Source organism: Papio anubis, chromosome 5 (assembly GCF_008728515.1).
Source record: "Papio anubis isolate 15944 chromosome 5, Panubis1.0, whole genome shotgun sequence".
Taxonomy (NCBI): Eukaryota; Metazoa; Chordata; class Mammalia; order Primates; family Cercopithecidae; genus Papio; species Papio anubis.
Genome location: NC_044980.1, coordinates 135,688,070 through 135,711,512, shown reverse-complemented (window position 1 = coordinate 135,711,512; position 23,443 = coordinate 135,688,070). Strand labels below are relative to the sequence as shown.

General features: G+C 42.0%; 1 protein-coding gene across 19 annotated transcripts in view; it reads right to left on the bottom strand.

Moving 5' to 3' along the window:
- ARHGAP26 (Rho GTPase activating protein 26) overlaps positions 1-23,443 on the bottom strand; it is a 519,008-nt gene that overhangs the window by 204,766 nt on the left and 290,799 nt on the right. For all 19 annotated transcript variants that reach the window (XR_002522958.2, XR_004184011.1, XR_004184012.1 and 16 more), the window contains one exon: positions 17,009-17,045. Coding sequence is in view for 13 of the 19 variants with exons in the window: in XM_031666806.1 (XP_031522666.1) it covers positions 17,009-17,045 (37 nt within the window). In the remaining 6 variants the exon portion in view is untranslated. The remainder of the gene's footprint in view (positions 1-17,008; positions 17,046-23,443) is intronic.

Sequence of the window (23,443 nt, the reverse complement as noted above, 5' to 3'; positions counted from 1 at the left end):
ACGGTCTTGACAAAATCAGAGCATATCACCTCCCTGCAGCACCTCACTGCCCTTGGGAGAATAACCCCAATCCTTACTTGTTCACAAAGCTCGGTGTGACTGAGCCCTGCCTGGCCCTCCAGCTTCTTTAGGGGCCACTGCCCCAGCTCTGAGCACCTAGCCACACTGGCTGTCTTTCAAGAACATTCAACTGACCATGCTTTCTTCCCACCACAGACTGTGGATTTCGCATGGGAGCCCTTTGGCTCCCAACTCACATTGCCCTCAAGTGTCCCTTCCTCAAGAAACTCACCCAGACCTTCCCACCTAGGTTAAAGCTCCAATTGTGCACTCGGATACAGGACCATCAGCCTCTCTCAGACTATGATGCACCACTGCAAGTTTACATTGATATGTGGGATTCTGTGAAAAATGTCTACCAAACTAGAATACATATTCATGAGGGTGACGGTCCAGGTATATTTACTTCACTGGCTACTACAGCTCTCTTTCACCATCAACTATAGCGATGGATATGAACTGGAAGTGTGTGCATGTGCATGTCATTTTACATTTTGGATACACGAATAGGTAAATTAGTAAATGAATGGTAGAGAGAGCTGGCCAAGGGGCAGTGCGTCAAAATGACCTTTCAATTTCAACTGATATAAACCCTATGAGAGTAGATGAGTCCTTTTAACCTTTGGTCCTCCGCTTTCTCATTTTTTTGTGTGATGATATAAAGGTTAAATAAAGAAATGAATAGGCTGATCTAACCACTTCCTTCCTTCCTGTATCAATACAGGCATGCCACTGGGTCCAAGAGAAAGGAAGAACAAAAGTGGCACAAGCCAAGCCATGAAACATAGGAGACGAAAGCAAGTTTAGGTTTTCCTGGACACTTTTAGACCTTTTACATTTTGTCCATCAAGGCGTTAGTGAGTAGTGGAACCAAGATTTTATTTAACTCAGTCTGACTCTTGGGCTCATCCTCTTCTACTCTTTGCTTTCTGCTGGAGATAGTCAGAAAGGAACTTGGGGCTGGGGATCAAGTTTTGTGGATCCTGCCATTTCTATTCCAGTAGCAGCTCTCAACTCCAGTGAACAAGAGTGCACTTGTAGAAATGCAGATTCTGGGCCCTCTCCCGGCAATTATCCATCAGTACATGTGAGAACCCCACTTGGAAAAACACTGTAGTATATACTAAGCAATTAAAATGATTATCACCAAAAACATTGAGCTGCATGTGGTGTGAAGCTGGGGCCGAGAGGAGGGCTTCTCCATATTACACTAACTTGGCCATCTAAATGAGGGTCAAGAGAGGCCTGAGGCCTGTGGGTCAAGAGAGCCCCTGGAAAACACAAGTATTCCCTGCTAGAGCTTCATGCTACCCATGAGATCTGACTCCTCAGGCTCAAGAGCCCCTCTTCTGAAAATCACTGACCTGCTGTTGCTCAACTCCAACCTTCAGTATTCAGAAAACCAAGAAATTCGGCAAGAAGTGGCCAACTCACCCAATCTGAATAGAAGAAAACTTTCCATACTATAAGTCGACTGATGGACACATATATATAGTCTATAAAAACAGCACACTAGGACATGTCCCCAAACTACCCCACACCTGCATCCCTGGAATTCTAACCAAACCCTGGGGAGAGAAATCCTCATCCAAAGGAGAGGAGCCTCAGCATGAACTAGAAAGAGTTACTGTCCCTAAAGCTGGTATTCAACAGGTTTTTCCTAGTCTGAATTTTTTCCCCAGGAAACTGATTCAATTTTCCTTTGATTAAAAAGAAAAACAGAGACCCAAGCCTTTTTTGTTGGAGAAATGGAAATTTGCTGGAAGCACTGTAGGTTATGCATAAAAACAAGAGGATTGAGGTTGAGCACCCTGGCTCTCGACTGTAATCTCAGCACTTCGGGAGGATGAGGCGAGAAGATCGTCTGAGGCCAGGGGTTTGAGACCAGCCTGGGCAACATGATGAGACCTCATCTCCACAAAAAGGTTAAAAAAAATTTGCTGGGCATGGTGGCATAAACCTGTGGCCCTAGCTACTCAAGAAGCTGAGGCAGGATGATGGCTTGAGCCCACGAGGTCGAGGTTACAATGAGCTATGATCGTGCCACCCACTGCACTGCAGCCTGAGCAACAGAGTGCCTTAACAGAGGTTAAGGGCAACCTGCCTCTCAAAAAACAAAAACAAAAACAAAGAAACTGAGAAGTAAAGGATTTCTAACACGGATGGATGGATGGATACAGGAAATTGTCGAGGTGCTGTGAGCAGACCACTTCAGGGGCATGTTCTCACCACAGAAATTTACTCAATTTTCCAATGCGATTTGCTCTTTATAGAGTCTGGTTGGTCTCCCTCATTCTGAATTTAATCAATTTCAGCACCCTTAAAAGCCATTGAGAAAACCACCCACATTGAAATGAACGTAAATTCCACCTGAAGAATAATTTTCAATTTTCACACACACAGAGGAAGACCAGAAGGGCTTGCGTGTTTCCCCTAATCATGTGAAGCCCCAGGGTTGCCAGGGCTCCCTGGGCTGTGGCCCCTGGAGAACTGTCCTCATGGTGGCAGCTCTCAGAAGCTTCAGTGGGGCCCAGGAAAGGTGGCCAACTGATTCTTAATTATCCAGGTGTGCATTCTCTATTGTGGGGGTTACCCACAGCCAATTTTTAATCCCAGATCAGCACTCCAAGGACCCCCATGCACCATACCACTCCACTGCCTCCTGTGCCCTGCACCAGACTATTCTCTGCTCCCTGGCTGGTATGTTCAGGGAGCATGAACTAACTTTAATATTAACTAAAGTCACACAGACAGAAGTGTATGTAGTGGAAACTGAATGAGCTATAAAGCCAGACAGACTTGGATGAGAACCCTGCCTCAGCCACCTCTGGCTGGATATGACCTTAGCTTCACCTTTTTGAGGCTCACCTTCCTCACTTGTATAATGGGGGTAACCCAACAGGATGCTATGAGGGTCAAACGAAATGTATAGCAACTGGGATTCACTTGGTATTCAATAAATGATCATTACCAATATTACCTAGTATTACCAAATATTAGAATGTTACTATATCCTCATATTTGAATGAAAAACCTTCCAGTTGATGAAATACTTCTCATATTCAAGTTCATGTTATCTTTATGATAATCCCATGGGGTAAGTCTTGCTACTCTTCTTACTCATAACTACTATGTTTTCACACTAATGAGTGTAATGAGGGATAATACATTACAGTTTATAAAATAAATTAATAAACTATAGTTTATTTAATTTTCCCAATATCTCTGCTAAGTTTTTATGATGAGGAAAGCCAGACTCATGTTAAGTGGTAACAACAGCAATGATAACCGTGGCTAACACTTTCTGAGCACAGACTACATTGCTCTGAGCTACAGGTGCATCATTTGCTTATCATCATCATCATCATCATCATCATCCCTATTTTGTAGATAGGAAACCTATGCTTTGGCAGGTTAAGGAATTTCTGTAAGATTATAGCCTTAGTGAGTAGTGGAACCAAGATTTTATTTAACTCAGTCTGACTCTTGGTTTCATCTTCTACTCTTTGCTTTCTGCTGGAGATAGTCAGAAAGGAACTTGGGGCTGGGGATCAAGTTTTGTGGATCCTGCCATTTCTATTCCAGTAGCAGCTCTCAACTCCAGTGAACAAGAGTGCACTTGTAGAAATGCAGATTCTGGACCCTCTCCCGGCAATTATCCATCAGTACATGCAAGAACCCCACTTGGAAAAACACTGTAGTATATACTAAGCAATTAAAATGATTATCACCAAAAACAAAAAAAAAATGACTTAATTTAGTCAATTGCCAGTATCTATACCACATTCCCTGTTGGACAACAACTATTTGCCAGTGCTATGCATCTTGATATGGAATGCTGGATTGTGCCACTTTGGTATATGGGATGATTCCAAGAGGTTCACAAACATTTCTCAGTTATACAGTTATTTTAATGAATATTAGAAATCTACTGATTTATCACACATAGCATAATATATTTCTTTTTAAAATAAACTGAGGTAAAAAAAAAAAAAAAAGAGAGAGACAGGGTTTCACCTGGCCAACATGGTGAAACCCTGTCTCTACTTAAAAAAAAAAAAAAAAAAAAAAGCTGGGCGTGGTGCAGGTGCCTGTAATCCCAACTGCTTGGGAGGCTGAGGCAGGAGAATTGCTTGAATCAGGAAGGTAAAGGTTGCAGTGAGCCGAGATTGTACGACTGCATTCTAGCCTGGGTGACAGAGTGAGACTCCATCTCAAAAAAAAAATCATGAAGGTGACAGAAATAATAAATTGGGGAGCTCAAGTCCTAATGTGTCCCAGAACAGGCACTATGTTCAAGCTGGCTGAAAGAATGAGATGGGAGAGGACCATATTCTACCTGTAAGATATTCTGTTCCAGTAAGGTTATCCTTGATCTTTGCTTTCTCTCACACCCTATATCCAATTCACACACCACATCCAATCCATTAGCCAATCCTGTCACTAATAACTTAAAAACATATCCAGAATCTAACTACTCTTCATATCCATTGCTAATACCTTGATCCAAGCTGCCATCATCCTCTGCCTGGACTGCCTGCAGCAGACTCCCAACTGCTTCAATTTCTCCCCTCCACCCTCGCACAGTTTATTCCCCACCAGTAGCCAAAGTCATCTTTTAAAAACATACGTCAGCTCATGTCATGCATGTACTCCAGTAACTTCTCTTCACACTAAGAATGCAGTTTTATCTCCTGACCTCACATGGTCTAGCCCCATCCTAGCTGACCACTCACCCCGGGGGCCTCCTTCCATCCGGGCACCACTGTCCTTCCTGATATTCCTAGACACAAGTAGCTCATGTCACCTCAGGGTCTCTGCACATGTTGTTCACTCCATCAACAACACCCATCTACCCACTCTTGACACGCTTCCCTCCCTCCCTTTGTTCAGGTTTCTTCCCAAATGTCACCTCTTTAGAGAGACCTTTCCTGCTCCAGGTATCCAAAATCGCTCCCCTCTCCCTTATCCTCTATCCACCGGTCCTTATTTTTGCAGAGTACTCATCCCTACCAGAAATTATACCTTTGTCTACTTGCTTACTCTTTGTTGTCAATTTCTTTTCATTGTACATGCTCCATGAGAGCAGAGACAATCTGCCCTGTTCATGACTAATCTCAATAAATATTTCCTGAAAGAATAAATACAATCCATGTTTTCACCAGCTGAAACACCAGGAGCCGACAGGCCAAGAGTCCCCACGTTCCAGGAGCCTCGAATAGTGACAGGTGGCTGCATATACTGGTACCTTCTAGAGTTCAGGGCCCCTGCAGTTGGAAGCATGAGACAAACAGGTTTGACAGAGATTTCATTCATACCCTGACCTCAAAGCAAGAATACTGCTAGTCAGAATTTTCTCCCTAGCCTACCAGATACAAAGGCATCTTTTTTTTTTTTCATTGTTTCTTGAAAACAAACACACAGAAAAATAAGCTGAAAGAGACATACAGTAAAGTAAAATAGGTAGCAGGAACAGAAACAAAAATCTTTGCCTGGATGGGAATAAACCTACAAGCTCTCAGCCATAGTTAAGGGAGGCTCTAAAGACTGTTCCAATTCTTGGCAAAAGACAGGCCTCCAAGGTGACAGCACGTGGGTTCTTGCACAGCACAAGCTGAGGACTATACTTCTGCCTGGCATGGAAGGAGTGTTTCTTTGTGGGTTTCTGCTTCTGCAATCTCCTAGTCCACCTTAAAATTCCAAATCAGAATAGCAGTGAAAGAGCAAGGCTTAATGCACACTGCAGTAACACCGACCAGCTTAATCAGGACCATTTGTCTCCTACATGGGGATCTGGACATCCTGAGAATGAATTACACAGTGGCCTCAATTCCCTTCTGCCTTGAGGCCCGGTGGTTTTGCACTGATTTCTCAACCGAAAGAGATCATCACCAGCTTTCTGAGGGTGGAAGTGTTTCAAACAGAGAACCAACTGCCTCTGCCCATCAAGGTCACTTTCCTGCCTTTACCTATCTGTCCTCTTACCTCGAAATGCTCTAAGAACAATTTGTTGGTCACAGCAAACTCTGAGGCAGGGAAGGGCAGGGAAAGAGAGGGCATTCAGAATCAAAGGCCTAAGATTTGGGCCCTGGTGTCTCCACAAACTGCCTGTGTAAGTTGTGCATACTTCACCTCTCTGACCCATTCCCCTCACATATAAGAGGCAGGTGTTGCGAAAATCAAATAAGGCAATGCCTGGAGGAACTTTAAAGAGACCATACAGAGCCATGCTTTTATATAAGTGGGTTCTGGCTTTGGATAATGATGACATTATTGGTAATAAGAATAATAAAGGGCAACATTTAATCATTGCTGATAATACCAGGCACCACTGAGCAAAGGATGTCCATCCTCATCTCATCTATTCTTCCAAAAAAACCCAAGACTTAATTATTAAAACTATTCCCACCTTCAGACAAAGAAACTGAGGCCTGGAGAAATTAATTTCTCAAAATCACACACTCAGTAATTCCTGAGGCTGGGATTTCAAACCACGTGTGGAGTACTCCAGAGCTAACACTTCTAAGCACTACTCTACCCTCTGCTCAGTCTTACATGCTGAATGTGAGCTGCAGGCTCTGACAACTCTGATCAGTGCAGGGAGTGACCAAGTTTGCCCTCAGAACGAAGTCTCAGTTTTCACATCTGTAAATGGGGTCAATAATAGCATTTAGCTCATAGGATTCTTAGGAGGATCAAATGACATCATGTATATCAAGCAGTGAACATGTTGCCCACTCCACAGTATGTACTCAATAAACATTAACCACAATAACTGGAAGCCTGTACTCAGTGGCAGTGGGGGAAATCTTTTAGTCTCTGTCTCAATAACCCCTTGCACTGGGCTTTAGGGGTTAAAGATGTAGCTAGGGGCCTGCTCACTGTCTCTTGGCTGAAGCCCAAACTGGGATGCCAACGGGTGGCTCACACCTGCTCAGGCTGCAGCCTGCTGTCAGTACAGAGCCCACGTCACTGAGGGAAAGGGGAATATTAGGCCATGGCAAAGGCATACACTGGCTGCATCTGCCAGTCTAAAGCTAGCTGAGAGAGAGGGTGGATTTGTTAAGTGTCTTTTAGGACAAGCAGAAAGGCTTCTGACTATCTAGGCAAGTCCAAGGAGTACCACCACCAGTCCTAGCTTTGGGGGCCAGGGTCTCATCAAACAAAATAGCTGGGAACCCAAATAATATAATTTCTGCAAAAACAAGCTGTTCCTGCCCCTTCTTCTCTCTCCAGCCCCCTGCCCTCCGAGCCAGGGCTATTCTAGAGCTGGGGTATTACAGCTCAACTAAATATAATTCAAGCTCAATGCACCACAGCAACTGTGTTGCACAGGCAACTCATAATGAAAAGTGAGGTGTAGAAAGTCAGCACCTAGGGAGAGCTAGAATTATACCACCTCACCTGACTGTGGCTCAGAAGATGAAAGTGGTGGCCACGGAAACTGCATGCACAGGAGAAGGGAGAAAGGGGAAAGAAAAAGGATGTGGGGAGGAGGGCTGGAAGGAATGCAGGCGAGGGAGGGAGGGAGTCTGTCCTCTATCAGCTCAGACCTGGCAGGCCTGGAGAGAAAGCTGGAGGGGATGCTGCACTCAGCTGACTGCCTCGTGGGCCAGTGCACAGGAGGCCAGGCCACTGTGCCCATTAATGCCTTCCAGCCTTCTCAGGTTTAAAAGGGGAAATGTTCTATTTATAAGCCACCGACCAGTAGAGACCTGGCAGCCTCTGGATGGCTCTGATCCCAAAAGGATCCTGGTTACCGGTGGCTGCCTCCTCCTGCCTCTCAACTGTGGGTGTTCTAACAGCAAAAGGCCAAAGGTGACTAGAAGCAAAAGAAAAAAAAAAATCCTCTTTTCTGCCCTCTGCTGCTTTCATGAGACGGTGGATTTTTGGTAATGGCTGAAGGCTTTAGAAGCCTTTTAAAAATAGTGGCCCAGGCGATCTCATCAAGGCTTTCCCTACAGTTTTCAAGCCTAAATCTCCTTTTCTGTTTTACAGATCAAGGGAAGCTAAAGCACAGAGATGAAGGAAATGTACAATCAGAGGCACAACAACGGGAAACAGAGCAATGGTAATGATGTCCCTCCCCATCTCCTCTCCTGGTCCTCAATCTTGTCCTCATAAAACAAGGCAAACCTGAATATAACACCATCAGGGAGTTTGCTCTGAATGAAGGCCCAAAGAAGGATGAGTGGATGTACAGAAACAACATATAAAGCATTATGTTGTGTTGCCAAATCCCTGTGAGAGAGTGGTGGGCCAGGCTAAGGGTCTGACCCTGGGGAAGCCAGTCAGTGAAATGTGTGACCCTTGTGCACCCAGCACTGTGCACAGGTGTTTGAGGAATCACCGAGGGCTCTAATGAGGTGGTGCACTAGGAAGGAATATGGGATGGCCCCTCGGCCACAAAGAACTAGAGGGGTTAGATGTTGGAGTCAGATGATGAAATTCCTTCCAGCCCCTCGGGGTGGACCACATATGAACAGGACGGCAGAACGGAAAGATTTCAAGCGTATGAAGAGTCACCAGAAAAAAATGACCCTGGTGATCACGCAGGCTAGGGTTTGAGTATGAGTTTCGCTACTTCTCAGCTGTGCTCCCTTGACCTCTTTAAGCCTGTGAGCTCCTTTAAAAACTCAGTTGTCATGAACAGCATTTGTGCAAATGGCAGCCCATCGTGTGACACTTTCATGCTCCCTGTCAAAACTTCATGCCATCCTATTTAGACTAATTTTAAAAACTTAACCTTGTGTTAAGCTAAGGGTTAATAAACTACAGTCCCTGGGCCAAATTCACCATTGCCTGTTTTGTAAACAAAGTTTTACTGGAAAACACCCACATCTGCTCATTTCCATATTGTCTATGACTGCTTTCACACTACCAGAGCAGAGTTGAATAGTCCTATAAAAATAAAAATATTTACTATCTGGCCCTTTACTAAGAAAGTGGACCCCTGTGCTAAGCAATAACATTTATAAAATCAGGGGATTGGCCGGGTGCAGTGGCTCATGCCTGTAATCCCAACATTTTGGGAGGATGAGCCAGGCGGATCACCTGAGGTCAGGAGTTCAAGACCAGCCTGGCCAACATGGTGAAACCCCATCTCTACTAAAAATAAAAAAAATCAGCCAGGCGCAGTGGCGGGCACCTGTAATCCCAGCTACTAGGGAGGCTGAGGCAGGAGAATTGCCTGAGCCCTGGAGGCAGGGGTTGCAGTGAGCCGAGATCACACCACTGCACTCCAGCCTGGGTGACAGGGGTCTCAAAAAAATAAATAAAATAAAAAATGAAATAAAATAAAATAAAATTAGGGGGTTTAAAAGTACTTATGTTTCCCGCAATACACATTAAAATAAATATAGAAATCTAAATGGTAATTTAAAATATACTCTCTCAAATGACCTAGAGTACCACCAGTGGTGTGCATACCCCACTTTGAGATATACAGGAACGAGGATTAAATGAACACTCATAAAGCACCAAGACTGAGAAACAGTAGCAGGTTGTCTTCCTCCCTTTAAGAGCAGTGCTACCAATCCAGCTGGCTTTAACTTTCCAGTGGGCTTTTCCTTTTGTAGTGGGAGTAACTGGCCTGGCCAGAAGATAAGAGTAATAATCAAGAGTAATTAGGCACTTACCAACTAATGTGCAGATATTAATGTGCTGAACTTTCATCCTCACAATCAATTTATGAAGTAGGGGTATTATTATCCCCATTTTACAGAAGAGGAAATGGAAGCTTAGAGAGGCGCAGCACCTGTCCCATGTTCTACACCCAGGATGCTATTCTACACCAGCCACACATTAATCCTCCATGCAAACTCTCTCTCTAATCCATGTGGCCGAATCTACCCAAAGAGAATGATCTGAGATATGTACAAAGGCTAATGTACAAGACCAATAGCTGGTGAATTTAACAACTTTTGAAGCTATTATGAATAACATAGGCCAATGTTGTTCATAATACCAAAAACCTGGAAAGAACATTAGTCTAACAATGGTAAATGGTTCAACATATTAAGATATAGTCCTATGACAGAATATTAAACAATCCTGACAGATGATACTTCTAAACATTTCATGACATCAGAAAATGTCTGCAATTTTTTAAAGCAGAATACAACAAGCATATTCAATGTAATGCCAGTTAAACTAAAATTCATCCCAACATTAACAAAATACATACAAGATATCATTTAAAAAAGGTAAGAAGGAAATATCTCTGGGAATAATATTATCAATGAGTTCTGACTGAATGTTTCAAAATATTTTGCTGTATTTCTGTAATATTCTACAATGAGTTCCTATTTCCTTCTTTAATCACTGCTCTTCTCCCCACCTCCCAGTGTGAATGACAAATTGGCAAACTGCAGTGAGTTCTTCAGCATTTTTATTCAAATACAAACGATTCTTATAAAAACACTACATTAAAAACAAACCGGAAGGAAAGAAAGGATTAAGACTTAGAAGCAAAGAGGAAGTGTTATATTTTCTTCTTCTGGGGAGGAGAGAAAGGAGGAAATTTCCATTTTTTACGTGTTTTTAACCAGGATGGAATCCCACTCTGAGCTCACTCTCAAATCCATGAGCTCTGGGCATGTAGTCTGCACCCTGGGCACTTCTGTAGATGGTATGAATATAACGTACACCCACACGATATAACTCGGCCATCTGTCTATTGTTTCCCTGTGGTCTGAACCTCCACAGCAGATCACATGAGCTTTAAAGGTAGAGACAGACATGTGTTCTAGTTATGAGTGTCCTTACCTCTCAGTACTCACATATCTCACTGCCACCTGCCCTTAGGAACGCCCAGAAGGCTGGGCATGGCGGCTCATGCCTCTGATCCCAGCACCTTGACAGGCTGAGATGGGAGGATCACGTGAAGCCAGGAGTCCAAGAACTTCTAGAGGCATTCACTGAAGGACGAGCTACAGGAAGCCTAGACTCCCGCAGTTTCATCCAGCACAAGATCCAGGTGGGAGTAACAGGAAAATGTTGAACAAGAGTGAGAAGTGGAGTGAACCACACAATGCCATTTTGAAAAGCCAGATGGCCAGCGCTGAGCCAGGTCCTGACGTGCAAGAGAAGGCATGCCTGCAGCAACTTCAGCATATTCCTTTCAACATAACCCGATTAACCTATGGAATCTGAGTTAATACCCACATCGAGGAAAGTGGCACTGTAAAGTCTAGATTAGGAGACTGAGCCCTCTCTGCCTCAATCTGTCAGACTTCAGCCTTCAAGCAGTTGGAGAAGCAGTGGGAGGGCAGCATTCCTGTAAACAAGCTAATCTTTTTAGAGTTAAGTAGGCAGTGACATTTGTAATTTAAAACGTCAAACTTGGAAAAGACCAACTCACACTATGAGAGCCTGCTCTTCTCTTACTCCCTTGCACTGGACTGGTGTGTTCTCTCTGACAAGTTCTCAGCTTTCTAACCTTCTCTCAGGTGGGACAGCAGGACAATAGCAGCCTGGGCTGAGAACAGGCCTCTCGTCCTGCTTCCAACCTGGACTCATTACAAAGAAAAATGAACGAATTCTCATAGTCTTTGGGGAGTAAATCTTATAACTCCCTAAAGACATTCCCTATCTTGTATCCAAAGGTAGGGAACAGCAAAAAGACAAAAAGACAACGGGGCTGCAGGGGGTGAGATGGGAAAAACGGTTCTTGCCCAGGGCAGTCTTGTTCTCTGTAATAATGAAAGGGGCAAATGAATGACAGGTATCAGATGACTAGGTGACTGACACTGGCAGTGATCACTTCCTCAAAAAAAAAAAGCTTAAGAAGAACAAAATCATACTTTCTTCTTCTTTATTACCTATACTTCCCTTTTCCCCTTCCCTTCTCTATTAGGTAAGAGTTTGACCCATTAGAGAATCTGGTGTCACTGATACAGATTCCTGACATTCTAGAAGCAAACCCAGGAAGGGTCCCCACAGGTAGCAGGGTTGGCAAAAATAAAATATTGGTTTTTAAATTTAGTATCTAGGGATTAACTTGACCAGGAGCACACATGATCTCTAGGCAGAAAAAGAAAATTCTAATAAAAAACGCTGGTGGTCTGAATAAATGGAAAGACATTCAAAGCCCTTGGAAGACATGACTTAATATTACAAAGGTGTCAACATCCTCCAAATAATCTGTATGATTTAATGCAATCCCAAAGAAAAATTTTATTTTGGGAGAAACTTCTTAAACTTATTCTAGAATTTATACAGAAGGATAAAGACTCATAAATACCCAAGTCAAACCTCAAATAGGAGATTGAATAGAGGAGACTTAAATAAGTGGATATTAAGAGTTGCCTCAAAGTTATTATTAAAAACAGAGAGGTATTGGGACAAAAACAGCTACACAAAAAACCTGAATAAAGGGCTCAGAGACAGAACTAAAATATGCAAACCAAAAGTGCAAGAACACCGGCACTACAAATCAATCAAGGGAAGAATAGGTAGCTTAGTAGATATTAACAGGAAAACTAACACTTCCCGTGGATAAAAATAAGAATGGATCTTCATGGAACATCTCATACCATGGTGGAAATCAGCTGGATTCGAAACTTAAATGTGAAAGACACACTCATAAAGCCAATAAAAGAAAACATAGGTACACATCTTTGTGACATGGGTCATAAAGGCCTTCTCCAAAATACAACTTGAAAATCATAAACCAGAAGGCAAAAAAGAGATGATTTGAATATATAAAAAGGCTTTAAAGACTTTATAGTCAAAGAAGGATACCACGAATTAATAGACAGATGATAAGATGAGAATATATTTAAACTGGCTAAATCCAACAAGGGATTAGTATCTAGAATCAGTAGGAACTTTTTACATATCAAAAAGAAAAGATGGTAACTGAAATAGAAAAATGGGCAAAGGACATGAATAGGCAATTAACAGAAGAGAAAACCCAGTAAACTAACAGGCATATGAATAGGTGCTCAAATTCATTAATTACCAGAGAAATGCAAATTAAAAACAACAATGAGCTATCATTTTACACCTATCAGACTGGCAAAAAATTAGAGAGCTGAATACTGGTGAGAGTTGGCAGGAATGGAGAAATTTGCACACTGGGTTGCTGGGAATGCAGATCAACCACTCTGGAGAACAATACAGGAGAGTGCTTAAATGAAGTCTATGCATAGCCTTTGGCCAGCAATGCTTTGGGTGGGTGTATCCCAGAGGAATTCTCACACAGGAAGACATGTACAAAGATGTACACTGTGGTGGTGTGAGTGGTGATGAGGAGTTGGAGGCATGAGGAGATGGAGTACATCTCTACAAAAACAGATACAAAGTGCTGTGTACCACAAATTATGCAGTAATCAGAAGCCACAGCATAAAAGGACACAGAGGAATACGAAAGGCTCCTAACACAATGATGAGGGCACAAAATAAGAAATAAAACAAGACACAGAACATTTATTAACTCACACCATTTATTAAGAACACAGGAAGATAAAAGACACACATTTTAGAAAAAAGAACTAAAAGGGAATGAATAAATAAAACGAAACAAAAGGAAAGAATGAATGAATCAAGAAACCTGTGCTGATACTGTGCCATGAACAGGGGAGTGTGATGAATTCAACTCTCTAAACCTGAGATCCAAACAGAGAATAGAAAAGAGGAGAAGAAAAGGCTCTGCAAAGAAACGTACATATATTTATCAGCTGCCATCCTACCCCTGGCAACTGGGTCATTTGGAAAATACCAGCAGCTGACAGACATTACTTGTGGCCCTGTCTTATACTCCACAGGCACCGTATGCCCTGAGAGAAACTTCAAGATGAAAGCAACGAATTCAGAAATTCCCTTTTGCTATCTGTTCCTTCAAAACATGCTGGCTCTGTGATAAAATGTTTGCATTGAAATTCCCACCAAAACATTTCCTAGAAAGGAAAATGCTGGACATTTGGAATTTGGACTCTAGACATTTGGAATCTGGTTAAGAAGAGCAATGCCTCACTCTTAAATTCATATCAGATTGGCTTTATATCTTTGAAAGAGTTTAGATTGTGACACAAACAGAAGGAGTGTGGCAGAACAATCAAGACCCAGAGCATTAGCGCCACCTGTGGTAGATGAGCCCTATGGGTTTGGATTACATTGCAAATTACTGCAATCAAGAGATACAGTACAACAACCCCAGCAAGGAGGGGAAGCTAAGAACCTGCACCATGTGGGAAAGGGTCCAAAAAAGGGTGAGGAAGCACTAAACCAGACCATTACACTGGTTTGCCAGCTTGGAAATCAATCAATACCCTAAAAAAAAAAAATTCCTATTTAAATGACTCCTGAAAAAGTGGCGCATATATATATATATATATATATATTTTTTTTTTTTTTTTTGAGATGGAGTCTTACTCTATTGCCCACCCTGGAGTGCAGTGGCACAATCTTGGCTCACTGAAACCTCTGCCTCTCAGGTTCAAGCGATTCTCCTGCCTCAGCTTCCTGAGTAGCTGGGATTACAAGCGTGTGCCACCATGCCCGGCTAATTTTTATATTTTTAGCAGAGACGGGGTTTCACCATGTTGGCCAGGCTGGTCTCGAACTCCTGACCTTGTGGTCCACCTGCCTCGGCCTCCCAAAGTGCTGGGATCACAGGCGTGAGCCACTGCACTGGCAAAAGTGACCAATTTTTTTAATCCATCTTTTTATCTCCTATGTGCTAGATGAAAGGGTAATGATGGAAGAATCATTAGATACCCAAGACAAGCAACTCTCTTTGCTCTGTGAATAACGAGATGCCAAAAGCAAAATGTCACAACTGCTTGTATTTTCAAAAATAAAATTGTTTGTCTTACTCTTTTCTCGAGGGAGGTCAAGTAATGCATGTTATTAGGTATGTTGTTCTATAGCCTAGTTTTTTAAAATATCAATTATTAACATACTATCAACACAATTTCTGCAAATATACCCAGCCCTCTCTGGTTCTCTGTAAAAGCTGTGCATCACTCCTTAATTGATTTAGCCAGCTCCCTATTTGGTATTTAGATTGTTTCTCATTCTTTGCTATTTTCACCAATGCCCCAACAAACTTATTTGTACAAATAAGTACAAACTATCTTTGCACTCTAATGATTTCTTTAGGACAAGCCATTGGGGGGTTAGAGGGTGGTCACTTTTTTCAGGTTTCCAAAGCATATTCTCCAAATGCCTTAAGAAATATCAGAACCAGTTGGGATGCCCACTACTAGAACCATGGTTGCCTTTCAAATCTTTTGGGAGTTATCTCAAATAGAGAGATGTAAGTTCATAAGGTCACAAGTTACAAGTAAAATTCTGGCCAGTGTGGGTGGAGGTCTCCATTCATATGCCTCTCCTCCCCCACCACTTTTGGGTACTTTATTACAGTGTGTCCCAGGAGGGGCCAGGTGTGAGTATCTGTTAGTGTAGCCTGCTTGGCATCCATCCCCTCTGGTCCTGATGGCTTCCCTGATTTCCCTCTGGGAAACTACCCTACTCCCATTTTTTGCAGCAGTCTTAAAACTTTCAATCAAAGTGTACAGTTTTCCCCTGGGTGGACCCAAGTTAGACCAACTTGATGCCTGGGAATTTCAATCTTCAGAAAGGTGAGTCAAGGACTACAAACAGTTTAGAGCTTTATCGTATTATCCAGAAGACCCTTTCTCATTGGGTTCCTGGGTCTCCAGAACTCGTCTGTTCTCAAGCCTCGCTTTTCAGCTCCTCCGACCTTACTACAAGCTACCATACAGCCTTACATATTCCTTCATTATTGTTACTGTTCTTTTTGCCTCAGTTAGCCAGAGTTGACTTCAGGTGCTCTAAAACAATCTTACCTAATTGGGAGTGGGGTAGGGTGGAATTACGTCTTTGTTTCCTTGCATATTTACTTGAAATTTTTCCCTTTTTTTTTTTTTTTTTTTTTTTTGGAGGTGAGGGGGTACATTTTTTTTCCTCTCAAAAAAGGCCTCTCAACCTACCCACAGCAGACATTCCAAATTACTTAACATTTTATATAAAACTCCCGCGTAAAACTTATATTTTGAAGAGAAAGAAAGGGGGAAAAATTCTCTGTCCTATAATGACTTTCACAAAAAAAAAAACAAAAAACACTTCATCCTTTGGTCCACGTGGAGAGGCACTGTTCTACTGATTTTCCTAACATAACTGGAATTCACAGTGGGGTTACCTTTAAATTTTTTCTCAAGTGGATTTTACAAAGCAAGGTGACAGGATTTCCTTTGTACTCTTGCAGCAACCTGGAAGGATTTTGTTTTTTCTCCCATACGCCAAGGAGATAATCAGCCCGAACATTGTACCAGTAGCAGGTTCATTTTAATCCCGTTGCCTTTACAAGGTTACAGGTACCCTTGGAAATCATGATTAACTAGAGTGCTTACAGGCAGCAGCAGGGCAAATGCACTATGGTCTACAGAGGCTGCCCAGGGACACTTCCAGCAGAGAAGAATGTTACCATAGAATTCATCTCCATTCTTTCCTCCCCCAACAGACCACGAAGAAAACAGAGTTACTAAGAAATCCCCTAACATAGTTATTGCCTATCCAGTCCTCTGAGCGAGACCATGCTGGAGGCAAAAGCAACTTTGGCTTTCCCATAGCATAAGGCTCTCGGGGAGTTGAGTATTACTGTATTAAGTAACTTTTAAGTGGTGATGAGCTATAGTCTTAAGACCTACGATTAAAGGAGATAATGTACACGAGAATGCTTTGTAAAGTGTGACACATTATTTCAATGCAAGGCGTCACTACAGCCTTGCCAGCCAGGCTTACTTACCGTCCCTCTGGAGTCACCGGTGGAAAGTTGGGGTGGAGGCACGTCCCACTACACTCGGGAACTGGGGCCAACCCAACATGCCCACAGCACCGCCTGGTGGTTCGCGCCTGGAGTAGCAACTTCTCAAAGCCCACTCCCAACCCTGGCTGTAGGTTACCCAAGCATCATACTTACTCCCTTCACTCTGGCTGTCTTTGTTCGAGTTGTAGACCTGGAAAATAAAAATGAAAATTCACTTGTGTGCATTTTATACCACCCTATAGGTTCACTGTAGAAAACCATTATCTTCCTCATTTTCCCTAGTTTGCACCATGAAGTAGAAAGTAATTTCTGGCTCCCAAATATGAACCCATTCAATAATTATCTACTTCTCAGTATTTACTTTAGCTGTTCTTAAGTGTGTGTGCATCAGAATCATCTGTGCAACTTTATTGCGTAAAAAAAAATTCCCTCTTTTCAAGAAAGCAAGTAAATGTATATGCGTACATAAATAGAAAAGAGAAAAAAATTAAAATTAGTTACAAATCGTTAAGCATGAACTGCGCACCAGGCAATGTGCTAAGCATTTCACATGAACGATCTGAAATAATCAACATGACAATTCTGTTGGGCAGGAGCTGTTATTATCACTGTTTCACAGATGGAGAATATGAAGCCTAGAGGGGTTAACTAATGTCTCACAGCTAGTTAGTGGCAAAGTCAGGACCTTTACATCAGAAACGTTGACTGTTAATACTGGGGAGTGGGAACTGTTACTTTTTACTCTGCGTACTTCTAGAAATTTGAATGTTATAAGGAGAATATATATTTTCCATAGAAACCCCTTAAATAATATAAATCATAAAAAGGCAAAGTACCCCAATAAAGAAAAAGAAAATGCCCAATATAAAAGAGACAAGGACATACTGCAAGGGTCAGCAAGTTTTTCTTGCAAAGGGTCAGATGTTAACATTTTACGCTTTGTGAGCCAAGAGGCAAAATCAATGACATTATGTAGCTACTTCTACAACAACATAGAAAGCACATTTTCATAAATTTTTTGACAAAATTGAGAATCTAATAATATTTGAGTATGATTTTCTGAAATGTAAGCCTACTAATCAGAAGAATTTTTTTTTTAAGAGAGGTTGATATTTAGCTTAATTGGTACTCAACGTTAGTATTCCTTATAAAGTCGATTGTAGATGTTTGTTTGTAAACATGATGCTTAGCTTATGGGCTCTACAAAAGAAGGTGGTGGGCTGGATTTGGTTTGTGGATCACAGTTTGCCCGTCCCTGATATGCTGTCATAATTAAATAAGATGAAACCTCTACTTTAGAAAAGAAAAAAATTGGCTGGGAGCAGTGGCTCACACCTGTAATCCCAGCACTTTGGGAGGCCAAGGGGGGTGGATCATGAGATCAGGAGATCAAGACTGTCTTGGCTAACATGGTTAAACTCCGTCTCTACTAAAAAACACAAAACATTAGCCAGTCGTGGTGGCAGGCGCCTGTAGTCCCAGCAACTCGCGAGGCTGAGGCAGGAGAACGGCATGAACCAGGAAGTGGAGCTTGTAGTGAACCGAGATCATGCCACTGCACTCCAGCCTGGGCAACAGAGCAAGACTCTATCTAAAATAAATAAATTAATTAAGTAAAGAAAAAAAATCATAGAACCCAAGCCCTTCTTTGGTTATTAAGGTTCTGTAGGTATAGAAAGGTATAAGGTGAACCTGATCATAATATATAATTATATATAATTATATATAATATTATATAATTATATATATCTCCCTCCAGTGATTCTAATGGCCACTCTCTGTTGAGAACCACTTATTTAACCCCTAAAGAAACCAAGGCAACCACCTCTGAAAAGAACCATTAAATCCAGAAAGGGATTTTTTACTTAAGAAATATGACGGAGAATGGCTGGTCAAGAGGTCCCACTTGGCCCTTTAGCTGCTTTGTGTCACTGGGTCTCTTAGCCTCTCTGGGCATCTATTGCCTCATCTGTAAAATGAGGGAGTCACTCAAGAAGGTCTTTGAATTATCAAGCTCTAAATATAAGAAATCACCCTATTTTATTATTAGTTTTCTAAAGAAAACTAAAGCTACCAGGCCACTTATTAAAGGTCAGAAAGATTAGGAAAAAGGGAAGAGGTTTCTGTACTTAAAGAGGATTGTCTAATGAATAAAAAGGCATCAATGCATATACCTAAAAGTTCGAGAGATAAGGAGTCAAAGGATTTTGATCCTGGCCTGGGCTTCCCCATCGGTAACTTCATCTTGCTGAACTTTAATTTCTTCATCTATAAAATGTGGGCGATGATAGGTTTTCCTGACTGACTCAGCCAGAGATGCTGTGAACATCAAATGAGATTGTGCCATAGAAATACAATGAAACAGCACAACACAATGCAAGCGCTCTGGACTCTACTACTGAGAAAAGAAATGCTTAACATTCAAGGAATCTAAGGGGAGGGCAAAAGTCACCACCAAGTCTAGGTGGAGGCTGACATAGAGGTTGTGTAATTTCTACTTAAAAGAGGAAACACAGTGGCCCATTCTCCCTCAGCAGCATCTTTATCATCTATATAAATGAACTTGAGCTAGACCATGGTTTCCAAATCGAGCCCCACAGCACCTGCACAAACAAGGACTGCCAAAGGGGTTGGAGAGAGGCTGAAAGCAAATGACCCCTCCCTTGGCTTTTATCCATTTTACTCATGTGGCTGTTGAACAAGGGCATAGCAGCTTTGAAAAGTTTGAAGACCTCCTAAATAGTAATTTCCCATGTTGCTCGTGATTCGTTTACTTACCCATGCATTTAACAAATATTTACTGTGTGCTTATAATGGTCAGGCAATGTTCCAGGTACTGGGGATACAGATGAACTAGACATCTGTAATCTCTGCTCTCATAAAACTTTCCAATTAGTGAAGAAAACAGAAATAAGCAGATGCACAAATATGATTACTTCAAATATTGATAAGTACATTGGAGAAAGTTAAAATAAAAAAAAGCGGGGGTGTATTGTGGACTTTAGGTGAGGAAATGTTTCTCGGAAGAGGTGACCTTTGCGCCAGGCCTGACCGATGAGGGGCACCTCCTTGGGAAGATGTGGGGCCAGTGCCAACAAAAAGTACCAGTCCTTAGAAGGTGAAAAGTCATTGCATTTGAAGGAAGAAGGCCAGTGTGGTTGGCAATCAGTGCAATGCAGAGAGGGGTAGGAGATGAGGATAGGGCAGAGGGGCAGCGATCCGATCCTGCATAGCCTTGTGACCTGTGAGTGAAATGGGTCACAGTGTAATAGCTAGGACCAGAGATCCATGGTGACTGGCATTCACTAACCTTGGAAAGTTGGGCAAGGGAAGTACAGTAGAGAAGACCACACTTTGGCAAGTATTTTTTTTCAGCCATCCTTGATCCCTGCATTTCTCCCAGTAAATTCAAACATTCTATCCAAGGGAAACTTGCTTCTATTTATAGCTGGCAAAATCCAGAAGGAATAGTAAAATGCAGGACTTCCAGCCCTCCTTAATTAGGATGAATTTGTGCTAAATTACTGTCTTTCAATGTTTCCTGGGTCTCAGGAGATCCCGTCCTGGAACACCCAAGCATTCCCTGAATTGGAGAAGTATAATCAATGAGCCAAAGGCACCAGAAACATGTACCCACCTGCTCCTCTGAGGCCAGGCCGTTAATCTCTGTCTGGTTTGGGTTAATGAGCCAAGGAGAATGAGTTTTGAAATGAAGCTAACAAATCCTGCTTACCAGGACTTTGTGACTACAGGGCCCAACAAAGAAGGCCCAGGGTGGGGAAGCAACCAGATGCTGGCTCAGTCACAGCACTAAGCAGGAATGGTTTTGTTTACCTAGCACTTACCAAGTGCCACACATGGCAACGTCTAATCCTTGCAACCACCATATGGATGAGGTCTAGTATTATTCACATTTTAGAGATATGGAACCTGAGACCCAGAGTGGTTACACAGTTTGTGTAAGGACACAGAGCTGGTCAGTGGTGTACTATTCTATCTTGCCTCTAAAGGATGTTCCAATAATTCCCTTTTATCTTTCTAGGCAGTGGCAAATGTATATCACTACCAAGCCCCTCCACTGGTTGGCATTATGGCTCATAAATACCTTCTATACTGACAGAAGCCAACAGCATCTAATTCACCCTTTAGAAATGGTCGGTCTGCTCTGGGTTATCCTTCTTCTACAGATCTCATAGCTGCCCACTAGCATCAGACTGAGGTTCAGAGACAAGAGCAATGTCCTGAAAGGTCACTTTGACCATAGCTTTGTCTTATGATTAGCAATCTCAAATTTATATGCTTTCAGGTAAGCCTCTTGAGAGTATCTATCTTAATAGAATAGAACCCAACTCTCCAGGAGCAACCCAAGTGGACAACGAGCACTGAACAATGCCCTGATTTATGACTCCTCAGAAGACTGAAACAGTTAACGCACCTTCGACAACCCAGTTTCAGCTAACCTCTATCTGTTCTGCTTAGCTAGAGTACTCTAAAACCTGGGAACAGTGTCTCCTTTGGGTTTACATACTTTGATGTAGGTATAGTCTAGTTTCTACCGACCGTTGCATATGAAGATTTGTTAAAGATCCATGCCAACAAGTATCTATTTTCAAGTATATGCTTCTGGAAAAGAGAAATTACATGTGTTTACTTTATCTTATCAGGAACCATCTAAGAGTCATTAAAGAATAATTACGACAGATAGAAATTAGTAATGATGATGATGACAAAAGCCCTGCTATGTGCCAGACACCATGCCAAGCATTCTGTGTGCACTGTCTTATTCAGTTCTCATACCAGCCTAATTATTCCTGTCACAGAGATGAGAAAACTGAGGCATTAGAGAAGTTAGGTCACATGGCCAAGGTCAGACAGCTGGAAATGGGCAGAGTCCAGACAGGAACTCCCACGGTCTGTCTCCAGACACCAAGCACTTAACCACTAACCACATGATCAATAAGTCATTGTGATGATGACGACAATGACGATGACGATGACGATGATGAAGATGATGATGACAAAGGTGAGATGTTGTGGGCAGCTGGACAGGTGAATCACAGAAGGAAGAACTTGCTCTGAGTCAGAAAGAAAATGAAACTGGGAACAGCCTTCTGATTCTAGCCTGGAGTATTTACCACTAATCCATGCAACCAGCTGGCATCTAGTGTAGAAGCAACACTTCATATTCTCTCTGAACCACAGGGTTTGATCCTGATGATAAACACCAGGGGTGGAGAGTAGCTCTTTGATACAAATCACAGGGCACTGCAATTCTGAGTCCTTACCCAGAAGCTGCAATGAAAGTACAATTTAATAAATCAAAGGAGGGCGAGGAAAGCCTTCATATGCTTCCTCTGCACCAAGATGTGATTTTGCAGTAAATTCTGTTCACCGCCGAGCCAATTCAGTTTACATGTCCCTACAGAATTAACAGAGAATACACAGAGTCATTTGGATTCCCAGAATTTTTCTATGGGTACCTTTATTACCATTATCCAAGCCGTACTGAGAAAGCAGAGAGGCTTGTTTTTCAAATGTAGAAATTAAAGACATAAGTAAAGCAAAAATTTGACAAAACAATGGAACTTTTCCCTTTCACACACAGCTGCGTTAGAGTTCAGCCATACCACACTTTGGATCAAAACGTGGACAAAATAAAGATGCTGGAAAAATAGGTTCATAAGTAAATTTGTTTAAAACTGATGCTCCTCTCTAAACCGCACCATCTTTACCTAAATGCACATCCAAACCCTATGATCCCCTGAGGTCTACTCCAAGTAGCCTGGGATATCTAATCTCCTCCCGCCTGGATGTTCCCCTGATGTACCAATGTGTAGACACACTGAATAGGGCAATATGTCAACATCTTAAAACAGTGAACAGGCTGGTTCTACACCGTCGAATATCATCTCATCCCCTCTGTGTGACAAAATGAGTCCATCACTAGAGTCAAAAGAGCTTGTTCTTTTGCATTGTTTCTGTCAGTGGTGACAGACTTGTAGTAATCTACTGCTTAGGTTCAAAGTCCAACTTTACTATTTGTTGGCTAACATGCGCATCAGTTATCACCCCAGACCTCAGTCTTGCCATCTGAAAAAGGATTCTAACACTCTCCACCTTTTAGGATTGTTGTAATAATTAAATGGAATCACAGATATACAATATTCAACACAGCACTGAATGTAAATTCTATGGCCTATTGAACATTTTATAAGGATTAACTTTCATCATCATCACTGTTATTTTCCTCCTTCCTTCTCTTCCCACTGTGTTTAAAAAGCAAAATAAATAAATAAATAAAAGCCTTTTCTGGTGATGGAAATGTATCCCCTACGGGATAAATGGCTAAGGACGGGAAATGTCATTTGAGGGACCCTGTGGCATTGGTCTTGTTGGCAATGTAATATAACCAACTGAAACTAATAGATGAAGGGAAAGGAAAGGAGACAATCTAAGGTCAACTTTTAGATCAATGGTTCTTAATCTTTTTTAAAATAGCAATCAAACATAAAAATAGCCACCTGCCACCAACCACTTTTTCACTATCAATTATGTGCCAAGCACCATACTAAGCATTTAAATGAATGA